At 37.7% G+C, this 20129-nt stretch overlaps 2 protein-coding genes across 10 annotated transcripts in view; one reads left to right on the top strand and one right to left on the bottom strand.

Moving 5' to 3' along the window:
- The window catches only part of LOC309809721 (uncharacterized protein), a 39581-nt gene extending 21494 nt beyond the window's left edge, over positions 1-18087 (top strand). Inside the window, exons 3-4 of one of the 5 annotated variants that reach the window (XR_014294896.1) lie at positions 12616-12797; positions 17061-18087. The gene's annotated coding sequence lies outside the window, so the exon portion shown is untranslated. Of the gene's footprint in view, positions 1-10421; positions 10514-12446; positions 12530-12615; positions 12798-17060 lie in introns of those variants that run through there. The other 4 variants (XM_082631110.1, XM_082631112.1, XM_082631111.1 and 1 more) reach the window with 4 other exon arrangements.
- Positions 12051-20129, bottom strand: part of ZGRF1 (zinc finger GRF-type containing 1) — a 72321-nt gene continuing 64242 nt past the window's right edge. For all 5 annotated transcript variants that reach the window (XM_082631047.1, XM_082631048.1, XM_082631050.1 and 2 more), the window contains 7 exons: positions 19945-20092; positions 18101-18228; positions 16302-16425; positions 13691-13867; positions 13419-13553; positions 12439-12700; positions 12051-12263 (listed from right to left, as the gene is read on the bottom strand). In XM_082631047.1, coding sequence (XP_082487173.1) covers positions 12106-12263; positions 12439-12700; positions 13419-13553; positions 13691-13867; positions 16302-16425; positions 18101-18228; positions 19945-20092 — 1132 coding nt within the window. In that variant the 3' untranslated portion in view covers positions 12051-12105. The remainder of the gene's footprint in view (positions 12264-12438; positions 12701-13418; positions 13554-13690; positions 13868-16301; positions 16426-18100; positions 18229-19944; positions 20093-20129) is intronic.

Below are 20129 nucleotides of genomic sequence, written 5' to 3'. Positions count from 1 at the left end.
TAAAAAAAAGTAAATCTTGCCATTTACGACAACATCAATGAACCCCGAGGACATTATGCTAACTGAAATAAGTCAGACAGAGAAAGACGAATACCATATTGTCTCTCTTATATGTGGAATCTAAAAAACAAAAACAACAAAACAAAAAACCTCATAGAACAGAGAACAGATCATTGTTGAGATGGGGGGCTGGGGCAGGAGAAATGGGTGAAGGGGGTCAAAAGGTAAAAAGAAAAAAAAAACGGAATGTCAACTTATCAAAAAAAAGTATTGCCATTAAGGAAAAAAAATATATATATATACTATAAATTAGAGAAAAAATTAGGTATGTAATTATAAGATATAGCTACCCCTTAGCAAAAGTAGAATACCATATACCATACTATCAATCTCTTAACCACCTACTATACCTATTAACATTTATACCTATTATTATGTTCTATATAAGAATATTGCTAAATGAATCAGAAGTTCTTCTAAAGATTTTGATGTGTTCCTGTTTAAAAGGTTTCAGTAGTCTCTGTCACATTAAAATAACTGTGAAGACACATAAGATAAGTATTTGACACTCATAGCTGACCTAAGCTCAGAAGTTGGGAGGAAGAGTCATGAGCTGTAAGGCTGACAGCAGTGGACTGGGAACATGCCTGGTGGACTCCCTGTATAATGCCATTAGAAATGGGCAGGCACGCCTACCTAAAAATAAAAAGATTCTCCGCTCTCCTTTATTAACTGTTGCCTGGATCAAAAATACAAGAGGGACACCAACCACGAAATGGGGCAGCCATACTTCTAAGTGCAGCTGCCTCTTTCGGAGATAGCTGGGATGCTGGGCCCACTCTGCATCAGGATATTTGGCAATGGCTGGGGACATTTTTAGTTGTCACAGCGTGTGGGGAAGGTGGAACTGGAATCTAAGGGGCAGGGGCCAGAGATGCTGCCAAACATCCTGTGAGGCACAGGACAGCCCCCCACAGCAAAGAATTATCTACCCTCGCATGTCAAGAGCACCGAAGTTGAGAGATCCTGCTCTACACCATCAAGACCTCTTCCTACATCATTGCAGAAATCAAAATTTCTTGAAAACTGACAAAATGAGAGACTGGATGTGGGAACTAATGGTAGTATGAACACAGGTGGGGAAGACTGTATCAAGGTCTTTGAGTAGTACTAGATGAAAACCAGTAGGAATTAGACGACGAGCTGTGCAAAATCAGCCTGCCATCTAGGTGTAGATCTGAGATGGAAAGTCAACTGTCATCCAAATGAACAGGAAGTGAGGCCAAGGGCAATTCCCATGGTGTTTAGATAGCTCTCATAAGTATACGTAACAAAAATATATCCTCAGATATACCAAGCCTCAAAAGTTATGTCATTTATACACTCTTCTTGGAAAAAAAAAATTACTTGAGACCTAGCTCCAGATGGCCAAGAATGGATTGACTCAAGAAATGAAAAATAGGGGAAGTTTGGGTAGCAAAACTCAGGAATAAAGTTTAAATATGTGTTGTCAGATTGTACAGCTCAGAGGTAAAGAGTGGCTCTGTAGTACTTCCTTTAACTATTCCTTACCCAATGTAAGGAACTGTTGAGAATCACATCTCCCTCCCTCCCTCCCTTCCTTCCTTCCTTTGTATAGTTCATTTACAATGTTGTGTTAGTTTCAGGAGGACAGCAAAGTGATTCAGTTATACATACATAAATATCTATTTTTTTCAGGTTCTTTTCCCTTATAGGTTATTACAAAACATTGAGTATAGTTCCCTGTGCTATACAGTAGGTACTTGTTGGTTATCTATTTTTTATATAGTAGTGTGTATATGTTAATCCCAAACTCCTCATTTGTCCCTCCTCCCCTTTTTCCCCTTTGGTAACCATAAGTTTGTTTTCTGTGTCTGTGGGTCTATTTCTGTTTTGTATATAAGTTCATTTGCATCATTTTTTTTATATAGATTCCACATATAAGCGATATATTTGTCTTTCTTTGTCTGGTTTACTTCACTTAGGATGATAATCTTTAGGTCCATCCATGTTGCTGCAAATGACATTATTTCATTGTCTTTTATACCTGAGTAATACCCATTATATAAATATACCACATCTTCTTTATCCATTCCTCTGGCAATGACATTTAGGTTGTTCCCACGTCTTGGCTATTGTAAATAGTGATACTATGAACATTGGGGTGCACATTATCTCTTTGAATTATGGCTTTCTCTGAATATATGTCCAGGAGTGGGATTGCAGGATCATATGGTAACTCTATTAGTTTTTTCAGGAACCTCTATAGTGTTCTCCATAGTGGTGTACTACTTTACATTCCCACCAACAGTGTAGGAGGGTTCCTTTTTCTCCACACCCTCTCCAGCAATTATTATTTGTAGATTTTTTGATGATGGCCATTCTGACCAGTGTGACATGATACCTCGTTGTAGTTTTGAGTTGCATTTCTCTAGTAATTAGCAATGTTGAACATTTTTTCATGTGCCTATGGGCCATCTGTATGTCTTCTTTGGAGAAATGTGTATCTATATCCTCTGCCCATTTTTTGATTGGGTTGTTTGTATTTTTGATATTGAGCTGTATTCTTTTTTTGGTATATTTTGGAGATTAATCTCTTGTCAGTCACATCATTTGCAAATATTTTCTCCCATTCTGTGTGTTGTCTTTTCGTTTTATGGTTTCCTTTGCTGTGCAAAAGCTCTTAAGTTTATTAGGTCCCATTTGTTTATTTTTGTTTTTATTCCCATTACTCTAGGTGACACATCCAAAAAGACATTGCTGTGATTTATGTCAAAGAATGTTCTGCCTATGCTTTCCTCTAAGAGTTTTATAGTATCTGGTCTTACATTTAGGACTTTAATCCATTTTAAGTTTATTTTGTGTGTGGTGTTAGAGAATGTTCTAATTTCATTCTTTTACATGTAGCTGTCCAGTTTTCCCAGCACCACCTATTGAAGAGACTGTCTTTTCTTCACTGTATACTCTTGCCAACTTTGTCGTAGATTAATTAACCATAGGTGTATGGATTTATTTCTGGGCTTTCTATCCTATTCCATTAATCTGTATTTCTGTTTTTGTGCAAGTACTATATTGTTTTGATGACTATGGCTTTGTAGTATAGTCTGAAGTCAGGGAGCCTGATTCCTCCAACTCTGTTTTTGTTTCTCAAGATTGCTTTGACTATTCAGGGTCTTTTGTGTTTCCATACAAATTTAAAAATTATTTGTTCTAGTTCTGTGAAAAATGCCATTGGTAATTTGATAGGGATTGCCTTGAATCTGTAGATTGCTCTGGGTAGTACTATCATTTTGACAACATTGATTCTTCCAGTCCAAGAACACGGTACATCTTTCCATTTGTTTGTGTCATCTTCAGTTTCTTTTATCAGCTTCTTATAGTTTTCAGAGTACAGGTCTTTTGCCTCCTTAGGTAGGTTTATTCCTAGGTATTTTATTCATTTTGATGTGATGGTAAATGGGATTGTTTCCTTAATTTCTCTTTTCTGATCTTTCATTGTTGGTGTATAGAAATGCAACAGATTTCTGTGTATTAATTTTGTATCCTGCAACTTAACTGAATTCATGGATGAGCTCTAGTAGTTTTCTGGTAGCGTCTTTAGGATTTTCTATGTGTATTATCATGTCATCTGCAAACAGTGACAGTTTTACTACTACTTTTCCAATTTTGATTCTTTTTATTTCTTTTCCTTCTCTGATTGCCATGGCTAGGACTTCCAGAAATGTTGAATAAAAGTCACAAGAGTGGACATCCTTGTCTTGTTCCTGGTCTTAGAGGAAATGGTTTCAGGTTTTCACCACTGAGTATGACGTTAGTTGTGGGTTTGTCATATATGGCCTTTGTTATGTTGAGGTAGGTTCCCTGTATGCCCACTTTCTGGTGAGTTTTTATCATAAATGGATGTTGAATTTTATCAAAAGCTTTTTCTGCATCTATTGAGATGATCTTATAGTTTTTATTCTTCAATTTGTTAATGTGGTGCATCACACTGATTGATTTGCAGATATTGAAAAGTTCTTGCTCTGTACTTCCACTGCAGGGGGCACAGGTTCGATCCCTGGTCAGGGAACTAAGATCCCACAAGCTGGGCAGCATGGCCAAAAAAAATAAAAAATAAAAATAAATAAATTTTAAAAGTCCTTGCATCCCTGGGATAAATCCCACTCAGCATGGTGCATGATTCTTTTAATGTATTTTTGAATTCGCTTTGCTAGTATTTTGTTGAGGATTTTTGCGTCTATGTTCATCAGTGGTATTGGCCTGTAATTTTCTTTTTTGTGATATCTTTGTCTGATTTGGTATCAGGGTGATGCTCACCTCATAGAATGAGTTCAGAAGTGTTCCTTCCTCTGCCATTTTTTGGAATAGTTTCAGAAGGATAGGTGTTAACTCTTCTCTAAATGTTTGGTAGAATTCGTTTGTGAAGCCATCTGGTCCTGAATTTTCATTTGTTGGGAGTTTTTTAATCACAGATTCAATTTCAGTACTTGTAATTAGTCTGTTCATATTTTCTATTTCTTCCTGGTTAAGTCTCGGGAGACTGTACCTTTCTAAGAATCTGTCCATTTCTTCTTTTTTTTAAAAAAATTATTACTAGGTTACTTTACACTCTTTTCTTACTAAGATTTTTTTTTTTTTGGCTGTGTTGTGTCTTTGCTGCTGCACAGGGGGTGTCTTTAGTTGCGGCAAGTGGGGACTGCTCTTGTTCTGGTGTGCGGGCTTCTCACTGCGGTGTCCTCTCCTGCTGCGGAGCATGGGCTCTAGGCCCGCGAGCTTCAGTAGTTGTGGCCCGCGGGCTTCAGAGCGCAGGCTCAGTAGTTGTGGCACATGGGCTTAGTTGCTCCGTGGCATGTGGGATCCTCCTGGACTGGGGCTCGAACCCATGTCCCATGGATTGGCAGGCAAATTCTTAACCACTGTGCTACAAGGGAAGCCCCTGTCCATTTCTTCTACCTAGAAGAATCTGTAGAGCTTAGTAAAAAAGAAGTGAAACATCTCATTGCTGAAGCAAAGGAAAAATTACAAGAAAAAGGTGGCAGTGATGAAGAGGAGACAGGCGATCCTTCAGAAGATGGCATGCAGGGTGCCTGTACCCAGGCCCGACCTCAGGAGCCCCTGGAGGATGGTGACCCAGAGGATGACAGGACGCTTGATGATGATGAGCTGGCCGAGTATGACTTAGATAAATATAATGAAGAAGGTGACCCAGATACTGAAACTCTTGGTGAATCTCTTTTGGGTCTTACAGTCTATGGGAGTAATGATCAAGATCCTTATGTTACTCTGAAAGATACGGAGCAGTACGAACGTGAAGTTTTCTTGATTAAGCCCAATGACATTCTCATAGTTTGTGGCAGAGCTGAACAGGACCAATGCAATTTAGAGGTACATGTTTATAATCAAGAAGAAGATTCTTTTTATGTCCACCATGATATCCTGTTGTCTGCATACCTTTTGAGTGTGGAATGGCTGAATTTTGATCCTAGCCCAGATGATTCAACTGGAAATTACATTGCTGTGGGAAACATGACCCCCATTATTGAAATGTGGGATTTTGATATAGTGTAACTCTTTAGAGCCTGTCTTTACACTTAGAAGTAAGCTATCAAAAAAGAAGAAAAAGAAAGGAAAGATGGGCATACCGATGCTGTCCTTGACCTTTCTTGGAATAAGCTGATCAGAAATGTGCTGGCCAGTGCATCAGCTGAGAACACTGTTATTCTGTGGGATACGTCCTTGGGGAAAACAGCAGCCAGCCTTGCCATACATACAGACAAGATCCAGACTCTCCAGTTTCATCCATTTGAAGCACAGACTCTGATTTCTGGATCATATGATAAGTCAGTGGCTTTGTATGACTGCCGAAGTCCAGAGGAAAGCCATCAAATGTGGCGATTCAGTGGGCAGATTGAGAGTGACTTGGAATCACTTTTCACCTTGTCATTTTTTGGCCAGTACAGATGATGGTTTTGTATATAATTTGGATGCACGTTCAGCCAATTCTTACACTTAATGCACACAATGATGAAATTTCTCATCTTGATCTAAGCAGTCAAATCAAGGGCTGTCTTGTGACTGCATCAGCAGACAAGTATGTGAAGATCGGTGTGAAGAATCTATCCATTTTATTAGAATATAGTTTTTCGTAGTAGACTCTTATGATCCTTGGTATTTCTGTAGTGCCGGTTGTGACTTCTCCTTTTTCATTTCTGATTCGGGCCCTCTCCCTTTTTCTCTTGATGTGTTTGGCTAAAGGTTTATCAATTTTGTTTATCTTTTCAAAGAATCAGCTTTTAGTTTCATTGATCTTTTCTATGGTGTTTTTCATCTCTATTTCATTTATTTCTGCTCTGATCTTTATGATTTCTTTCCTTTAGCTAACTTTGGGTTTTATTTGTTCTTCTTTCTCTAGTTGCTTTAGGTGTAAGGTTAGGTTGTTTATTTGAGATTTTTCTTGTTTCCTGAGGTAAGCTTGTATTGCTATATACATCCCTCTTAGAACTGCTTTTAGAATTGCTGCATCCCATAGGTTTTGGATCACTGTGTTTTCATTTTCATTTATCTCTAGATATTTTTTGAGTTCTTCTTTGATTTCTTCAATGATTCATGGGTTGTGTAGTAGCATATTGTTTAGCCTCCATGTGTTTGTTTTTTGCAGTTTTTTTCTTGTAGTTGATTTCTAATCTCATAGTGTTGTGGTCGGAAAAGATGCTTGATATGATTTTAGTTTTCTTAAATTTACTGAGGCTTGCTTTGTGGCCCAGCATGTGATCTATCCTGGAGAATGTTCCATCTGCACTTTAAAAGAATATATATTCTGCTGCTTTTGGATGGAATGCTCTATAAATATCAATTAAGTCCATCTGGTCTAATGTGTCATTTAAGGCCTGTGTTTTCTTATTGATTTTCTGTCTGGATGATCTGTCCTTTGATGAAAATGGGTTGTTAAAGTTCCCCACTATTATTGTATAAGTGTCAATTTCTCCTTTTTTGTCTGTTAACATTTGCCTTATATATTGAGTTGCTCCTATGTTGAGTGTATGTTATTTTCAATTGTTATATCTTCTTGGATTGATCCCTTGATCATTATGTAGTGTCCTTCTTTGTCTCTTGTAACAGTCTTTATTTTAAAGTCTATTTTGTCTGATATGAGTATTGCTACTCCAGGTGTCTTTTGATTTCTATTTGCATGGAATACCTTTTTTTCATCCCCTCACTTTCAGTCTGTATGTGTGTCTCTAGATCTGAAGTGCCTCTCTTGTAGACAGCATATATACAGGTCTTGTTTTTGTATCCATTCAGCCAGTCTGTGTCTTTTGGTTGGAGCATTTAATCCATTTACATTTGAGGTAATTATCGATATGTATATTCTTATTGCCATTTTGTTAATTGTTTTGGATTTGTTTTTGTAAGTCTTTTTTATTCCTTTCCTCTTTTATTCTCTTATCCTGTGATTTGATGACTATCTTTAGTATTGTGTTTGGATTCCTTTTTCTTTTGTGTGTGGTGGTATATCTATTATAGATTTTTGGTTTCTGGTCACCATGAGGTTTTGATATAGCAGTCTGTATATATATATGATTGTTTTAAGTTGCTGGTCTCTTTTTCTTAACATTTATTTATTTATTTGGCTGCGCCAAGTCTTAGTTGCGGCACACAGCATCTTCGTTGCAGCATGCAGGATCTTTAGTCACAGCATGTGGGATCTTTAGTTGCAGCATGCGGGCTCTTAGTTGCAGCATGTGGGATCTAGTTCCCTGACCAGGGATTGAACCTGGGCCCCCCTGCATTGGGAGTGTGGAGTCTTAAACACTGGGCCACCAGGGAAGTCACAAATTGCTGGTCTCTTAATTTCAAATATCCTGCATTTGCAGTCTTCTCCTCTCATGATTACTGGTTTAGATGTTATATTTGTATGTGAATGATTTCCTACCTTTACTATATGTTTGCCTTTACTGGTGAGCTTTCCCAATTTGTAGTTTTTGTGTTTCTAGTTGTGGGCTTTTCTGCCTAGAGAAGTTCTTTTAGCATTTGTTATAAAGCTGGTTTGGTGGTGCTGAATTCTTTTAGCTTCTGCTTATCTGTAAAGCTTTTGATTTCTCCATCAAATCTGGGTAGAGTATTCTTGGTTGTAGGTTTTTCCCTTTCATCACTTTAAATTTATTGTGCTATCCCCTCTGGCCTGCAGAGTTTCTGCTGAAAAATTAGCTGATAACCTTATGGGGATTCCATTACATGTTATGGTTTCCCTTGTTGCTTTTAATATTTTCTCTTTATCTTTAATTTTCATCAGTTTGATTACTATGTGTCTCAGTATGTTCCTCCTTGGGTTAGTCATATATGAGACTCTCTGCACTTCCTGGACTTGGGTGACTGTTTCCTTTATGTTGTTAGGGAAGTTTTCAGCTATTATCTCCTCAAATATTTTCTCAGGCTCTTTCTCTCCCTCTCTTCTCCTTCTGGGACCCCTATAATGTGAATGTTGATGCATTTGATGTTGTCCCAGAGGTCTCTTAAACTGTCCTCATTTCTTTTTCTTTATTCTGTTCCATGGCAGTGATTTCCACTATTCTGTCTTCCAGCTCACTTATCCATTCTTCTGCCTCATATATTCTGCTATTGATTCCTTCTAGTGTGTTTTTCATTGCAGTTATTGCATTCTTCAACTCTGGTTGTTCCTTATGTTTTCTCTTTGTTAAAAACTTCTTTTAGGGACTTCTGTGGTGGTGCAGTGGTTGAGAGTCTGCCTGCTGATGTGGGGGACGTGGGTTTGTGCCCCGGTCCAGGAAGATCCCACATGCCATGAAGCAGCTGGGCGCGTGAGCCATGGCCGCTGAGCCCGCGCGTCCGGAGCCTGTGCTCCACAGTGGGAGAGGCCACAGCAGTGAGAGGCCCGCCTACCGCAAAACAAAACAAAACAACAACAAAAACTTCTTTTAGCTTATCGCTCTGTGCATCCATTCTTTTCCCGAGTTCTTGGATCATCGTTATGATCACTACTGTGAACTCTTTCTCAGGTAGATAGCCTACCTCTATGTCACTTAGTTGTTCTTCTGGGGTTTTGACTTGTTCTTTTGTCTGGAACATATTCCTTTGCTATCTCATTTTGTTTACATCTATATTTGTATTTTTATATATATGGAAGGTTAGTTATGTTTCTCAACCTTGGATAAGGGGCCCTCTGTGGGAGGTGTCCTATGAGTCCCAGCAGTTCACTTCCCTCTTGTCACCCAAGGGCCAGGGACCAGCTGGTCCCAGGGTAGGTTATGATCTATGTCTGCTGACTTGGTTCCACAGGCTGCCGGATCTTAGTTTTCTTGCTTCTGGTGTCTCCCCCTGGTGGGTGAGGCTGGTCTAGAGGCTTGTGCAGGCTTCCTTGTGGGAGGGGCCAGTGCCTGGGCACTGGTGGTTGGAACTGGGTCTTGGCCCTCTGGTGGGCGGGGCCATGTCTAGGGGCATGTCGAGGTGGCTGGGGGCCCAGGAAGTTGTTAGGCAGCCTGTCTGCTGATGGGTGGGGCTGTGTTCCTGCCCTATTGTTTGACCTGAGGCGTCCCAGCACTGGAGTCCACAGGCTTTTGAGGTGGGCCAGGTCTTGGTCCCAAAATGACAGTCTCCAGGACAGTTCACACTGATGGATGCTCCCCAGTATGCCCACCACTGGTGTCCTTGTCCTCACAGTGAGCAGCTACCCTCCACCTCCCCAGGAGACCCTCTAAGACCAGCAGGTAGGTCTGGCTCAGGCTCCTATGAAGTCACTGCTTTTGCCCTGGGTCCTGGTGCGCATGAGACCTTGTGTGCAACCTCCCAGAGTGGAGTCTGTTTCCCCGAGTCCTGTGGAGCTCCTGCACTCAAGTGCTGCTGGCCTTCAAAGCCAAATGCTCTGGGGGCTCCTCCTCCTGATGCCAGAACCCCAGGCTGAGGAGCCTGAGGAGGGGCTCAGAACTCTCCTGTGGTAGAACTTTTGTCATATAATTGTTCCCCAGTTTGTGGGTTGCCAACCCAGGGGTTATGAGATTTGATTATATCATATGTGTATCCTTCCTACCATCTTGTTGGGTTTCTTCTTTACATCTTTGTATGTAGAACATCTTTTTTGGTAGGTTCCAGTCTTTTTAATTTTTAATCTCCTTGTAAGAGGAGATGAGCTCAAGGTCCTTCTGTTCTGCCATCTTGTTTTGTGAAAATGTGGCTCCTTTCTTGTCCATGTAATTGACATAAGGTGGCACTCAAGTTTGCATTCTCAGTAGAGTTGGGAAGTAAACTGGTCCATTAAGGTTACTCCTTTTCTTCTGGTTGTAAGACACACAATTCCAGGGTAGAAAAGTAACTTCCAACTAAGCAAGACCTCTTTGGGGTAATGGCAGATTGTTAAAGGCTTCTCTCCCCTCCTGTTTCCCCAGATGGTGATGCGGAGCTCAGCTGGGACACCCACCCCGTCTAGCCTACAGGTGGCATCTCACATGCTATCTTCAGGCCCGGGTCTCTGTCCTAGTGAATCTACTGAGGATGTGCTGGGCTCAGGGGGCTTTTGGGCCCCACCAGGGTCCCCATGGGGCAATGAGTAATTTCTGAGGTGTCTCCTATCCAGTCAGGTATTGCCTGGAACTCGAGTCACATCTTTCACTTACATTAAAAGAGCAAATGCTGTTGCAATCATTAACACATTGTGGACAAGGCTTGGAGAATTACAACTTTTGTTTCTTCGTTAGATTTATTTTTCCCCCAAACAAAAGAAGAGTTTCATAGAGGTAGACTGGTCATGTTTTTACAGTGAAGTAATTCAAGTAAGCAATTTTCTGCATCTTTAAAATAAATATTAAGTGACTCGAATCACTCATAAAAAATGTTTTTAATTTGTAAAGACAAATATTTCATTGGCATTAATTATTATCAAGCCCTTGCCATTTTCCCATGTAGGATAAATAAATGTTCCTTTGTTAATAATGGCTAAAAATCATACAACAAATGGTTTAACTTATTTACATATGGAATATAGGCATAGAAAAAAGACTGAAGCAATATGTTAGCAATTATTATCTCTGGGTAGTGAATCTCCAGGTGCTTTTTATTTTCTATTGTATACTCTTCTGTATTTTGTAGATTTCCTATAAGGGGAATGTTTTCTTTTTATAATATTTTAAAATCCATTATATACTATATATACCAATAACTGCTATGCAAATAAATGCACAGGAAAAAGACTATAGAATGAAATGAGCCAAAGGGAGTCTTTCATCCATCCATTCATTCATTCATTTATTCATCCAACAGATACTTACTGAGCACCTATTATACCAGGGTCATGGCCAGTTTTGAGCACTGCTGTCTTCAGGAATGAACTTTTAGTTCACTTTTCTTCTTTCTTTTGTACTGCTTAAAAGTTTTATTGTGAATATGTTTTTAGTTATAAAATGACAGGGCATTATAATTATTTTTAAAAGATTCAGCTAGAGCTGTAGTTCAGAAAGGAGTGTGTTGGTATAACTGTGTAGACATGTTTTAACAGATGAGCTTTTGAGATATTCACTTATTTTTGAAGTAACATTGGTATTCCCCATAAAGGCTTTTTCCTGCTCCTTGTAAAATTCATTTCTTTAGCAAACAGAAGCCATAATTTTTAGAAAAAAAAAATTATTTTTATTAGTGAGATTTTGTATTACTTTCAACATCTGCCTATCTATCTTTTTTTTTTTTTTTTTTTTTTTTTTTTTTTTTTTTTTGCGGTATGCGGGCCTCTCACTGTTGTGGCCTCCCCCGTTGCGGAGCACAGGCTCCGGATGCGCAGGCCCAGCGGCCATGGCTCACGGGCCCAGCCGCTCCGCGGCATATGGGATCCTCCCAGACCGGGGCACGAACCCATATCCCCTGCATCGGCAGGCGGACTCTCAACCACTGCGCCACCAGGGAGGCCCTGCCTATCTTAATATAAGTAACTATACTTTTTCTGAAGAGCAAAAAAAAAAAAAATTTTACATATGTTTACTTACTTTTGTTTAAATATCTTTTATTTCAATAATGGGTTTGGGGTAATAAAAATATACAAATGTATAGTGTAAAATGAATTTGAAATTATATAAATGCAAACTATATCATGTCTTTTTGCGAATAAGATTTATCTTTAGATTTATCTTTTTCACTCTTTTTCTTATGTTTTTCTTCTGCTTGTTTTTCAAAATAATCTTTAAGGAGATGGTTCAGCTGTGGTTCATACTGGCTTGCGTGTTGCAATCCATCTTCCCTCCCTTAGAAAGATACAAAACATGAGACAACTATACTTTACAGTAGTTTCCATATTATCATTTCACTCATCTCCCATAGTGGCAAATTCAGAGCTGTTCCTATCTGAACCACCCCAAGCACTAACCCAAAAGTCAGTTTTAATTCAAAATGCTTGAATTAAATACATTTTTATTTTACCTTCACAGTGTTGGATCACACGCCCCCATAGTCGATTTTTCCTCAGACAGGCTAAATTTCCTACAATCAACAAATGCCTCCTTCCTCTGGTCAATGCAACATTCATTCTTTTTTCTGAATCAATAAATCCTACTTGTCTGGTCCTTACGCAAGACAGAATAATGATCTCCTTTTCAGCTCCCTGAAAAGCATCTACTGTGGACACCTGCACAGCTTTCATATCAGGATGTTCAAAGTCCACAGCACTGAGTAAATGACAGAGCTGTGGAGGAAAGAAGACAAGGCTCATGTGGTGCAGACGTCATGAAGAACCTACACCTCTCAACCTACCCACAGCAGCCATCATCATTTAACTAAAAGTGGGTAATTTTCATTTTCTTTTTTATTACTCACAGAGATTTGGCTAATTTCTGAAATGATAAATAACTAATGATAATGAAAGTTATGAAACAAAATCAAAGTGATGATTTATCTTTTGCTAGGAAACTTATTTAGATATGCTAACTTAGAGCTGATAAACTAAATGAAACAAATGAAAAATACTAAAAATAAATAAATATAAATGAAAACTAGTTAGAAGTAACTGGCTTGTGTGTAGGTTAATATCTGGTATCTATCTTTGATTTACTGATAAAATGTAATAATAATGAAAGAACATTTTGGAAAACAGATTCAATCCTATCTGTCCCAAAACACAAAGCATATACCATAGTTCCTTCCCTCTAATTTGTTTATTTGCATTTTTGCCCCAACAGCTGTAAACTGAATTCAATTAAACCTTGTTAGGTTTACATTTAATTATACAGAAAAACAGCCAGACTAGACAAAAGTCTGAATGCTGCTTTTTTAATATATTAACAACAGTCCCCAAAGTTTTTCTAGCACCAAACCAACACAAACCAAACTACTACAAATGTAATAAAAATATTATGAAATTATAATATTTAATAACGATAAATATCATAATAGGTAATACAAACCTTGTACATTTGGGATTTGTATAATGTTATCACCCCAATCATAGAGCCCGCTATTCCACTTGCAATCAGTGATTGGATCAGCTTGAGTGTAAAAGCAGCTTCTGCCACATTATGAAAGCTGTTATCTCTTTCAATCTGGAATAAGAAACAGAACCTAAATTACATTTCCCAGAAACACTACAGAAAGACCATGAAAAGCATCCGACAACAACAATAAAATTAAAACAGGAAACTAAACTGTGTTGACTCTTATCAACACTAATGTCATTTACCTGTTCCAGTCCTTTAACATTATAGAAACACAGGGTTGGGAGCCATTCCAATAAAGGGCTCCTCTCTGTTTCTGACACACCATTCATGAGGTTTCCTTCATAAAACAGATCATTAGCAATAGCACTGATTGTAGGGTGACAACGGTACTGGGTTCTCAATAGAACTGGTTTGTGACCCTAAGAAATTTAAGTGCAGAAAAATAAGGAATTAAAACAGCATTTTTTTTCTTAGTGAAAAAAAATCCACAATAATATTTTAAAGTTTAAAAATACTGCCATATTGTGCTCTTAGTAAATTAATTACAACCATGATAAAATGAATAAAAAGAATTTTTTTGAATTTACTAAAAATATTTTTATAGTAAACTTTTTATACCAGAAAATTATAAAATATAAACAAATCTTAGACTATCTAATAGATATGGTACCTAACATCATGCTTTCATAATCTATATGGAATTGGCCTAACACTAAATTGAAAATAAATCTTTTAAAAAATTAGAAACTGTTGTTGATAACTCATTAACTATCCTCCTTAGGTACAAGCCATTTTTCATTCTGAATCTTCAAAGAAGTTTCAGATTTTCTTAATACATCATAAACCAACTCCCATCTACTTCAGGGCTTTCCTTGAGTATGTTCTTTCTTTATTCGCAAAATGTTCTGTAATATTGTTTGAACATTTTGAGTAGTTACAAGGCACTCTAATAATATGTAATAAAATGCAGGATTAGTGATCACATGGACAAAGGATCTTCTATGGGGGAGAAATATGTGAGGAAAAAAATCAATCCCCAGTACTCTTTTAGGGCATAAATTTGTGAAAAGACAGCCCACCAAATGGAAGAAAATATTTGCAAATCATATATCTGATAAGGGATTAATATCCAAAATATATAAAGAACTCCTACAACTCAACAACACAACAAACAACCCAATTCAAAAATAGGCAAAGGGCTTGAATAGGCATTTTTCCAAAGATAAGTGCATAAAAAGATGCTCAACATGATTAGACATTAGGGAAACCACAGTGAGATACTACTTTATACCCATTAAGATAGCTGTTATTTTAAAAATTGAAAAATAACAAGCGTTGGTGAAGATGTGAAGAAATGAGAACCCTTGTACATTGCTATTGGGAATGTAAAATGGAGCAGCAGCTATGGAAAAGAGTTTGGCAGTTTCTCAAAAGTTAAACATAGAATTACCATCAGATCCAGCAGTTGCACTTCTGGGTGTATACTCAAAAAAACTGAAAGCAGAGACTTGAACAGATAATTGATACCAATTTTCCTAACAGCATTATTCACAATAGCTGAAGGGCGGAAACAACCCCAATGTCCATCAACAGATGAGTGGATAACTAAAATGTGGTGTACACATAAAACGATGGACTATTATTTAGCCTTAACAAGGAATAAAATTCTGACACATACTAAAACATGGACAAACTGTGAAAACATTATGCTCAGTAAATAAAGCCAGACATAAAAGGGAAAATATTGTATGATTCTACTTATATGAAGCACCTGTAGTAGGCAAATATAGAGACCAAAAGTAGAATAGGGGTCACCAGGGGCTCAGGGGAGAGGGGAATGAGGAATTATTGTTTAATAGGTACAAAGTTTCTGTTGGGTTGATGAAAAAGTTCTGGAAAAGGATAGGGTAATGGTTGCACTACATTGTAAATGTACTTAAAAAAAAAAAAAAGTAAAAGTACTGTTACATGCTGCCAGTGTGGATAAACCTCAAAAATGTCGTGCTAAGTGAAAGAAGCCAGACACAAAAGGTCACATATTGTATGATTTCAAGCTGTATGATACGAAAATTATAAGACCGTATGATATGAAATACAGAAAAGATAAATCCATACAGACTGAAAGCAGACTGGTGCTTGCCAGGGGCTGGAGGGAGGGAATACAGAGTAACTGCTAAATGGGTACTTTTATTTTGGGGGGATGAAAATGTTTTGGAACTAGACAGAGGTTGCACAGCATTGTGGATGTACTAGAATGCCACTGAACTATTCATTTAAAATGGTTAATTTGGGGGGGGATGATTTGTAAAATTTATTGTTGGTTATGATTACTTTCCACATTTAAATAAATATTCACTTTTGAATTTTAATTTTTGCATCATTGAAAGTGAACTCCAAAATGTATAAACCCAGGCCCCCCAAATCTGCATCCATCCCAGTGAAAAAAAATGGAAGAATGAGCCTCTAAATGGCAGCAATTATAAAATGGTTAATTTTACGTTACGTGAATGTCACCTCAACTTAAGACTATATTAATAATTCTTTAAAAAAATGTGAAGTAGAATACTACAACAGCTCTACAATAGGGGACATGGATAACAGACGTATCGATTTTTTTTATTTTACAGCAAAATCAATATACTTACTAACCACTACGAAAGTACACAGGGAAAAGATTCATTTCATTCTTAAATTATTAGGGTTCAACTTATCTTTAAGATGAGTACTTTCTAAACAATTCCAATTAAAATAATTCTAGGGCAAGGACTTGTTCTTCTAATATTTTCACTTTCTATCAACCTACACAGTGTATAATCAATAAATGATAGTTCTGTATGAATTTAGCAGTAGTACCATTAAGCAAAGTCGATCAAAAAGAGTTTGTTCCAATCCATTTTCATGAGCTGCATCAGAACCCTGAATAGTAGGAGGGAGCTGTTTGGGATCTCCAACAAGAATCAGCTTTTCACACTCAAACCTAAAAACAGAATTCTAAAAATTAATCTAAGCAATGAGAGAAACATGCATTAACATCATTTACTGCACTATTTTCTAAAATGTATTTCAAAGAATTTGAATACCATGACACGTTCTCAGAACTAACAAGGCTTAACAGTGATAATAAGTGTATTAAAAGGCTTTCAAAAGTTGTGCAGTAAAGAATCCTTTACATAACTTTACTTTTTTCCACATAAAACCTAGTAAGTGTCCCCTGCCTCTGCAAGGACTTAGTATTTCACAGAACACACTTTGAGAAACAATGATTTTTAGAATCTGTAAACTTAGAAACGTTCTTAGAAGTCATCTGCCTTAAACTCTTGTTTTAGAGATGAAGCAAATTAGGCTCTCAGGGGTAAAATGTCTTTCTAAATAGGAATAGAATATAGTGGGGAAAAGTCCAAGTTTTGAAGAAAAACCTATATCCAAATTTTAGCTCTGTTTGTTATATTGTGTGGACACAGCAAGTTATTTAATCTCTACAGCTTCACTATTCTTATCAGTAACCTTGATATACTAATACCATGCATGGCTGTTGTAAGGACTTAATAAAGTATGTAATGTGTTGTAGACAGTAGGTGTTCCACAGTATTAACCCTCCACCCTCCCATGCAGGGCCTTACTTTCTCCATGCCTGGCTCCTGAGTAGGGTGACCAACTCATTCTGGTTTGCCCAGGACTGTCCCAGTTTAAACACTGAAGACCCCATGATGCCGGAACCTCCCAAGTCCCGGGCAGATCGTGACAGTGGATGCCCTACTCCCTCATCCTTACACCTGGGAAAAAAGAACTGTAAATTCACCAAAATAATTGTGTGCTTTATTTTACAGTGGTTGTTAATGTTACATCCCCATTTTTTAAGGGGAAAAAAACATACTTTTGGTTATGATGTGTGGAGATTTATTGCCATATATATTGAATCAAAATATATTAACATAAAAGTACTTGTGAAGTAAAATCTTTCTTGTGCATTTTCAACACTTACAAACTGGAAATCAGAAGATTAAATATTTACTATAAAGAAGAAAGAAAACGGAACAACAAGGGGGACAGAACAAGGCCTAGGACTGAAGCCTACTGAATCTGGTCTAGTACTCCTTCCTACCTTTAGGATTCCTCAATAAGAGATGCTTTGAAAGCACAGTGTTTCAATTGGCTGAGACACCTTAGAAGATTTCATAGTTTCCTAAATTTTAGTAGACAAATTTTCATTTTCAACTTATTTTTCTTTACTTTATCTACTTTCATAATCTAAAAAATATTTTCAGAACCTAAACACTGGAATTATATCAAGGTAAGGAACTAAAGAACATTCTTCAGTAGAGTTAGGTTCTTAAACTATGACTAAAGAGGCACCTTAGTCTGGTTGAGAAGTCTGCAATGTTCTAGTAGAATCCTAGCACTAGAACTTTCAAGGCTTTAAGAATGTCTAAACTGTGATCCAAGTACGTGATCCAACTGCCTCAACTGTGATCTAACAAAATTTTGATACATTAACCCCTCCCTCAAATTTCCCTCTGGATTCTTTCAAAAAATCAGTTTAGTACTTGCGTTGTTAGGAATTTTCACAAAAGTTTGGGAAGAGTTTGAACTGAGGAAATGTTTGAAATAATTGTAACATCTGAGCATCTTTGGAAAAGAACTTTTTAGGTTACCTTGCAATGGGAAGGAGTGAAGCCGGTTCTGTGATTTGACTACACTCATCCAGGACAGCCACAGGAAATTTAAGATCATTCATGCATGGGAATGGGCAGGCTGCACAGGTAACTCCAACTACTCGGACCTTTATTACAGTAAGAATGTTATTCATTAACAACTATTAAACAAATTAAGAGAATATATTTACCAAAGAACTTACAGGCTAAAATCAGAAATGAGCAGGTCCTAATTTAATCACTGGCAATCAGAAATCATGGGCCACTTTACATTTTCATCATTCCCACATAAGAAATGGAAATTCCTCTAAGAGTTTTATTTATGAACAGTTGATACCAATGAGCAATAGTTTATAGTAAACCGGGCTTTCACTTAGAAAGGTATCAAAGAAACCATTAATAATTAATCTTACATATCAATATGCTGGATAAGGATATAAAATGGTAAGTAGTTTACATAAATGACTAATTGGCATTAATTGAATGTAGTCAAACTAAGCCCCTCTGGATTTGGTTGGGGAGAAGAGAGGCAAGGTAAGTCTATAACTCAGATAATAAAAAGCTGGTCTGAAGGCTTCCGAGGACTTCTAGAACCCAAACTTGTAGATTATTATTTACAATTCCCTCCTTCCCCGTGACAGCATTACTCATCCACACCCTTTGCTGCGTGCCTCTGCAGTGCCTCCCACCACAGAAGTAGGTGGAGTATACTTCCCTGCCCCCTGATGTCGGGCTTGGCCATATGACCTGTTATAGCAATGGAATGTTAGCTGACATGCTGTGAACAGAAGCTTTACACGGGAACAGATGTATATGTGTGACTGATTCACTTTGCTATAAAGCAGAAACTAATAAAAATAAATAAATAAATAAATAAATAAAAAGAAAAAAAGAAGCTTTACATGTATTTGTATGATCTTGCCTGCCCTCTTGCACTTCTGCTGTCTGTCAGGAGAGGGGCATCATGCCACAGACAACTGTTCTCACAACGAGAGGCTTGACCCACACCAACTGACCTGTAGAGTTGTTAAGTTTGTTGTCTTAAATTATTGAGATTTTGTTTGTTAAGCAACATTATTTCAGCAATAGCTGACCAAAACAGGGTCCCAAACAGGTTGACTACCCTAAATCTCTCGCAGAAAAAGTGGACCCATGTCCACATTGTCCAACAAGCCAACAACCCTCTTTTCCTCCACTCCCTTTTCTTTCCCCCAGGCTCTCCTTTCACAGGAGAAAGCTACTAAATGACTTCTTTCTCTCCTCCCAGCTGATGCCCAGACTGGCCTGGATCAGAACTTGATGAAGGAGATGATGCTACTTGTTGCAGCCGGAGACGCTATGTGTCCAGTGTTGGTTCCCAATACCTGGGATTGTGTCTGAGCCTCCTAGATTCTTAGGATAGATATCAGACAGACCCTGAAAGGATTGGTTTTCTAGGAAAGCACCAAAGATAAAAATGAACTTGGATATTTTGCCCAGTGTCAGACTTTCTCTTCCTCTGTTTCTCCTAGAAAAAAGCCAAGTTTCGTTTAACTTCCCAGGAATCTATTCCCACCTCTTCACTTTCCCCTTAAGCCTATAAAAAGATATACATATAGGGAGAAAGAGAAAAGATGACTCTGTCATGGAGAGTTGGATGTGTTCACAAATTTGAAGAACGCTTTGCAATAAAATAAAACGTGCACTGGATAGACAGGCACACTTCAGTTGAATCTGAGCTCACAGTCATTTGTTTTATTTAAGGGAAATAAATAGGAATAATACTCCTATCAACAGGAATAAAACGGATCTGAATCGTATATATAAATTAAATAAACAGACAAACTGAAGCTGTTTCCCCTCACCTGCTTCAGCAGGGTTTTATTGGTCCCCAGTTTATGCTGCTCAATACTTTTCCTCACATAGACTCTTTCCACAGGAGTCAGGTCTTCCTTCATGAGTGCATGTAGTTCTTTTAATTGTTCATTTTCATTTTCTGAGCCAGCATGCAAACTTAAAAAAGAATTACATAAAAGAATACCCTTTGATT

Source organism: Mesoplodon mirus (genome assembly GCF_964341445.2).
Source record: "Mesoplodon mirus genome assembly, chromosome: 2".
In the NCBI taxonomy this organism is placed as follows: Eukaryota; Metazoa; Chordata; class Mammalia; order Artiodactyla; family Ziphiidae; genus Mesoplodon; species Mesoplodon mirus.
Note: the sequence above shows the minus strand (reverse complement) of the source record. Positions and strands in the feature narration are given on the sequence as shown.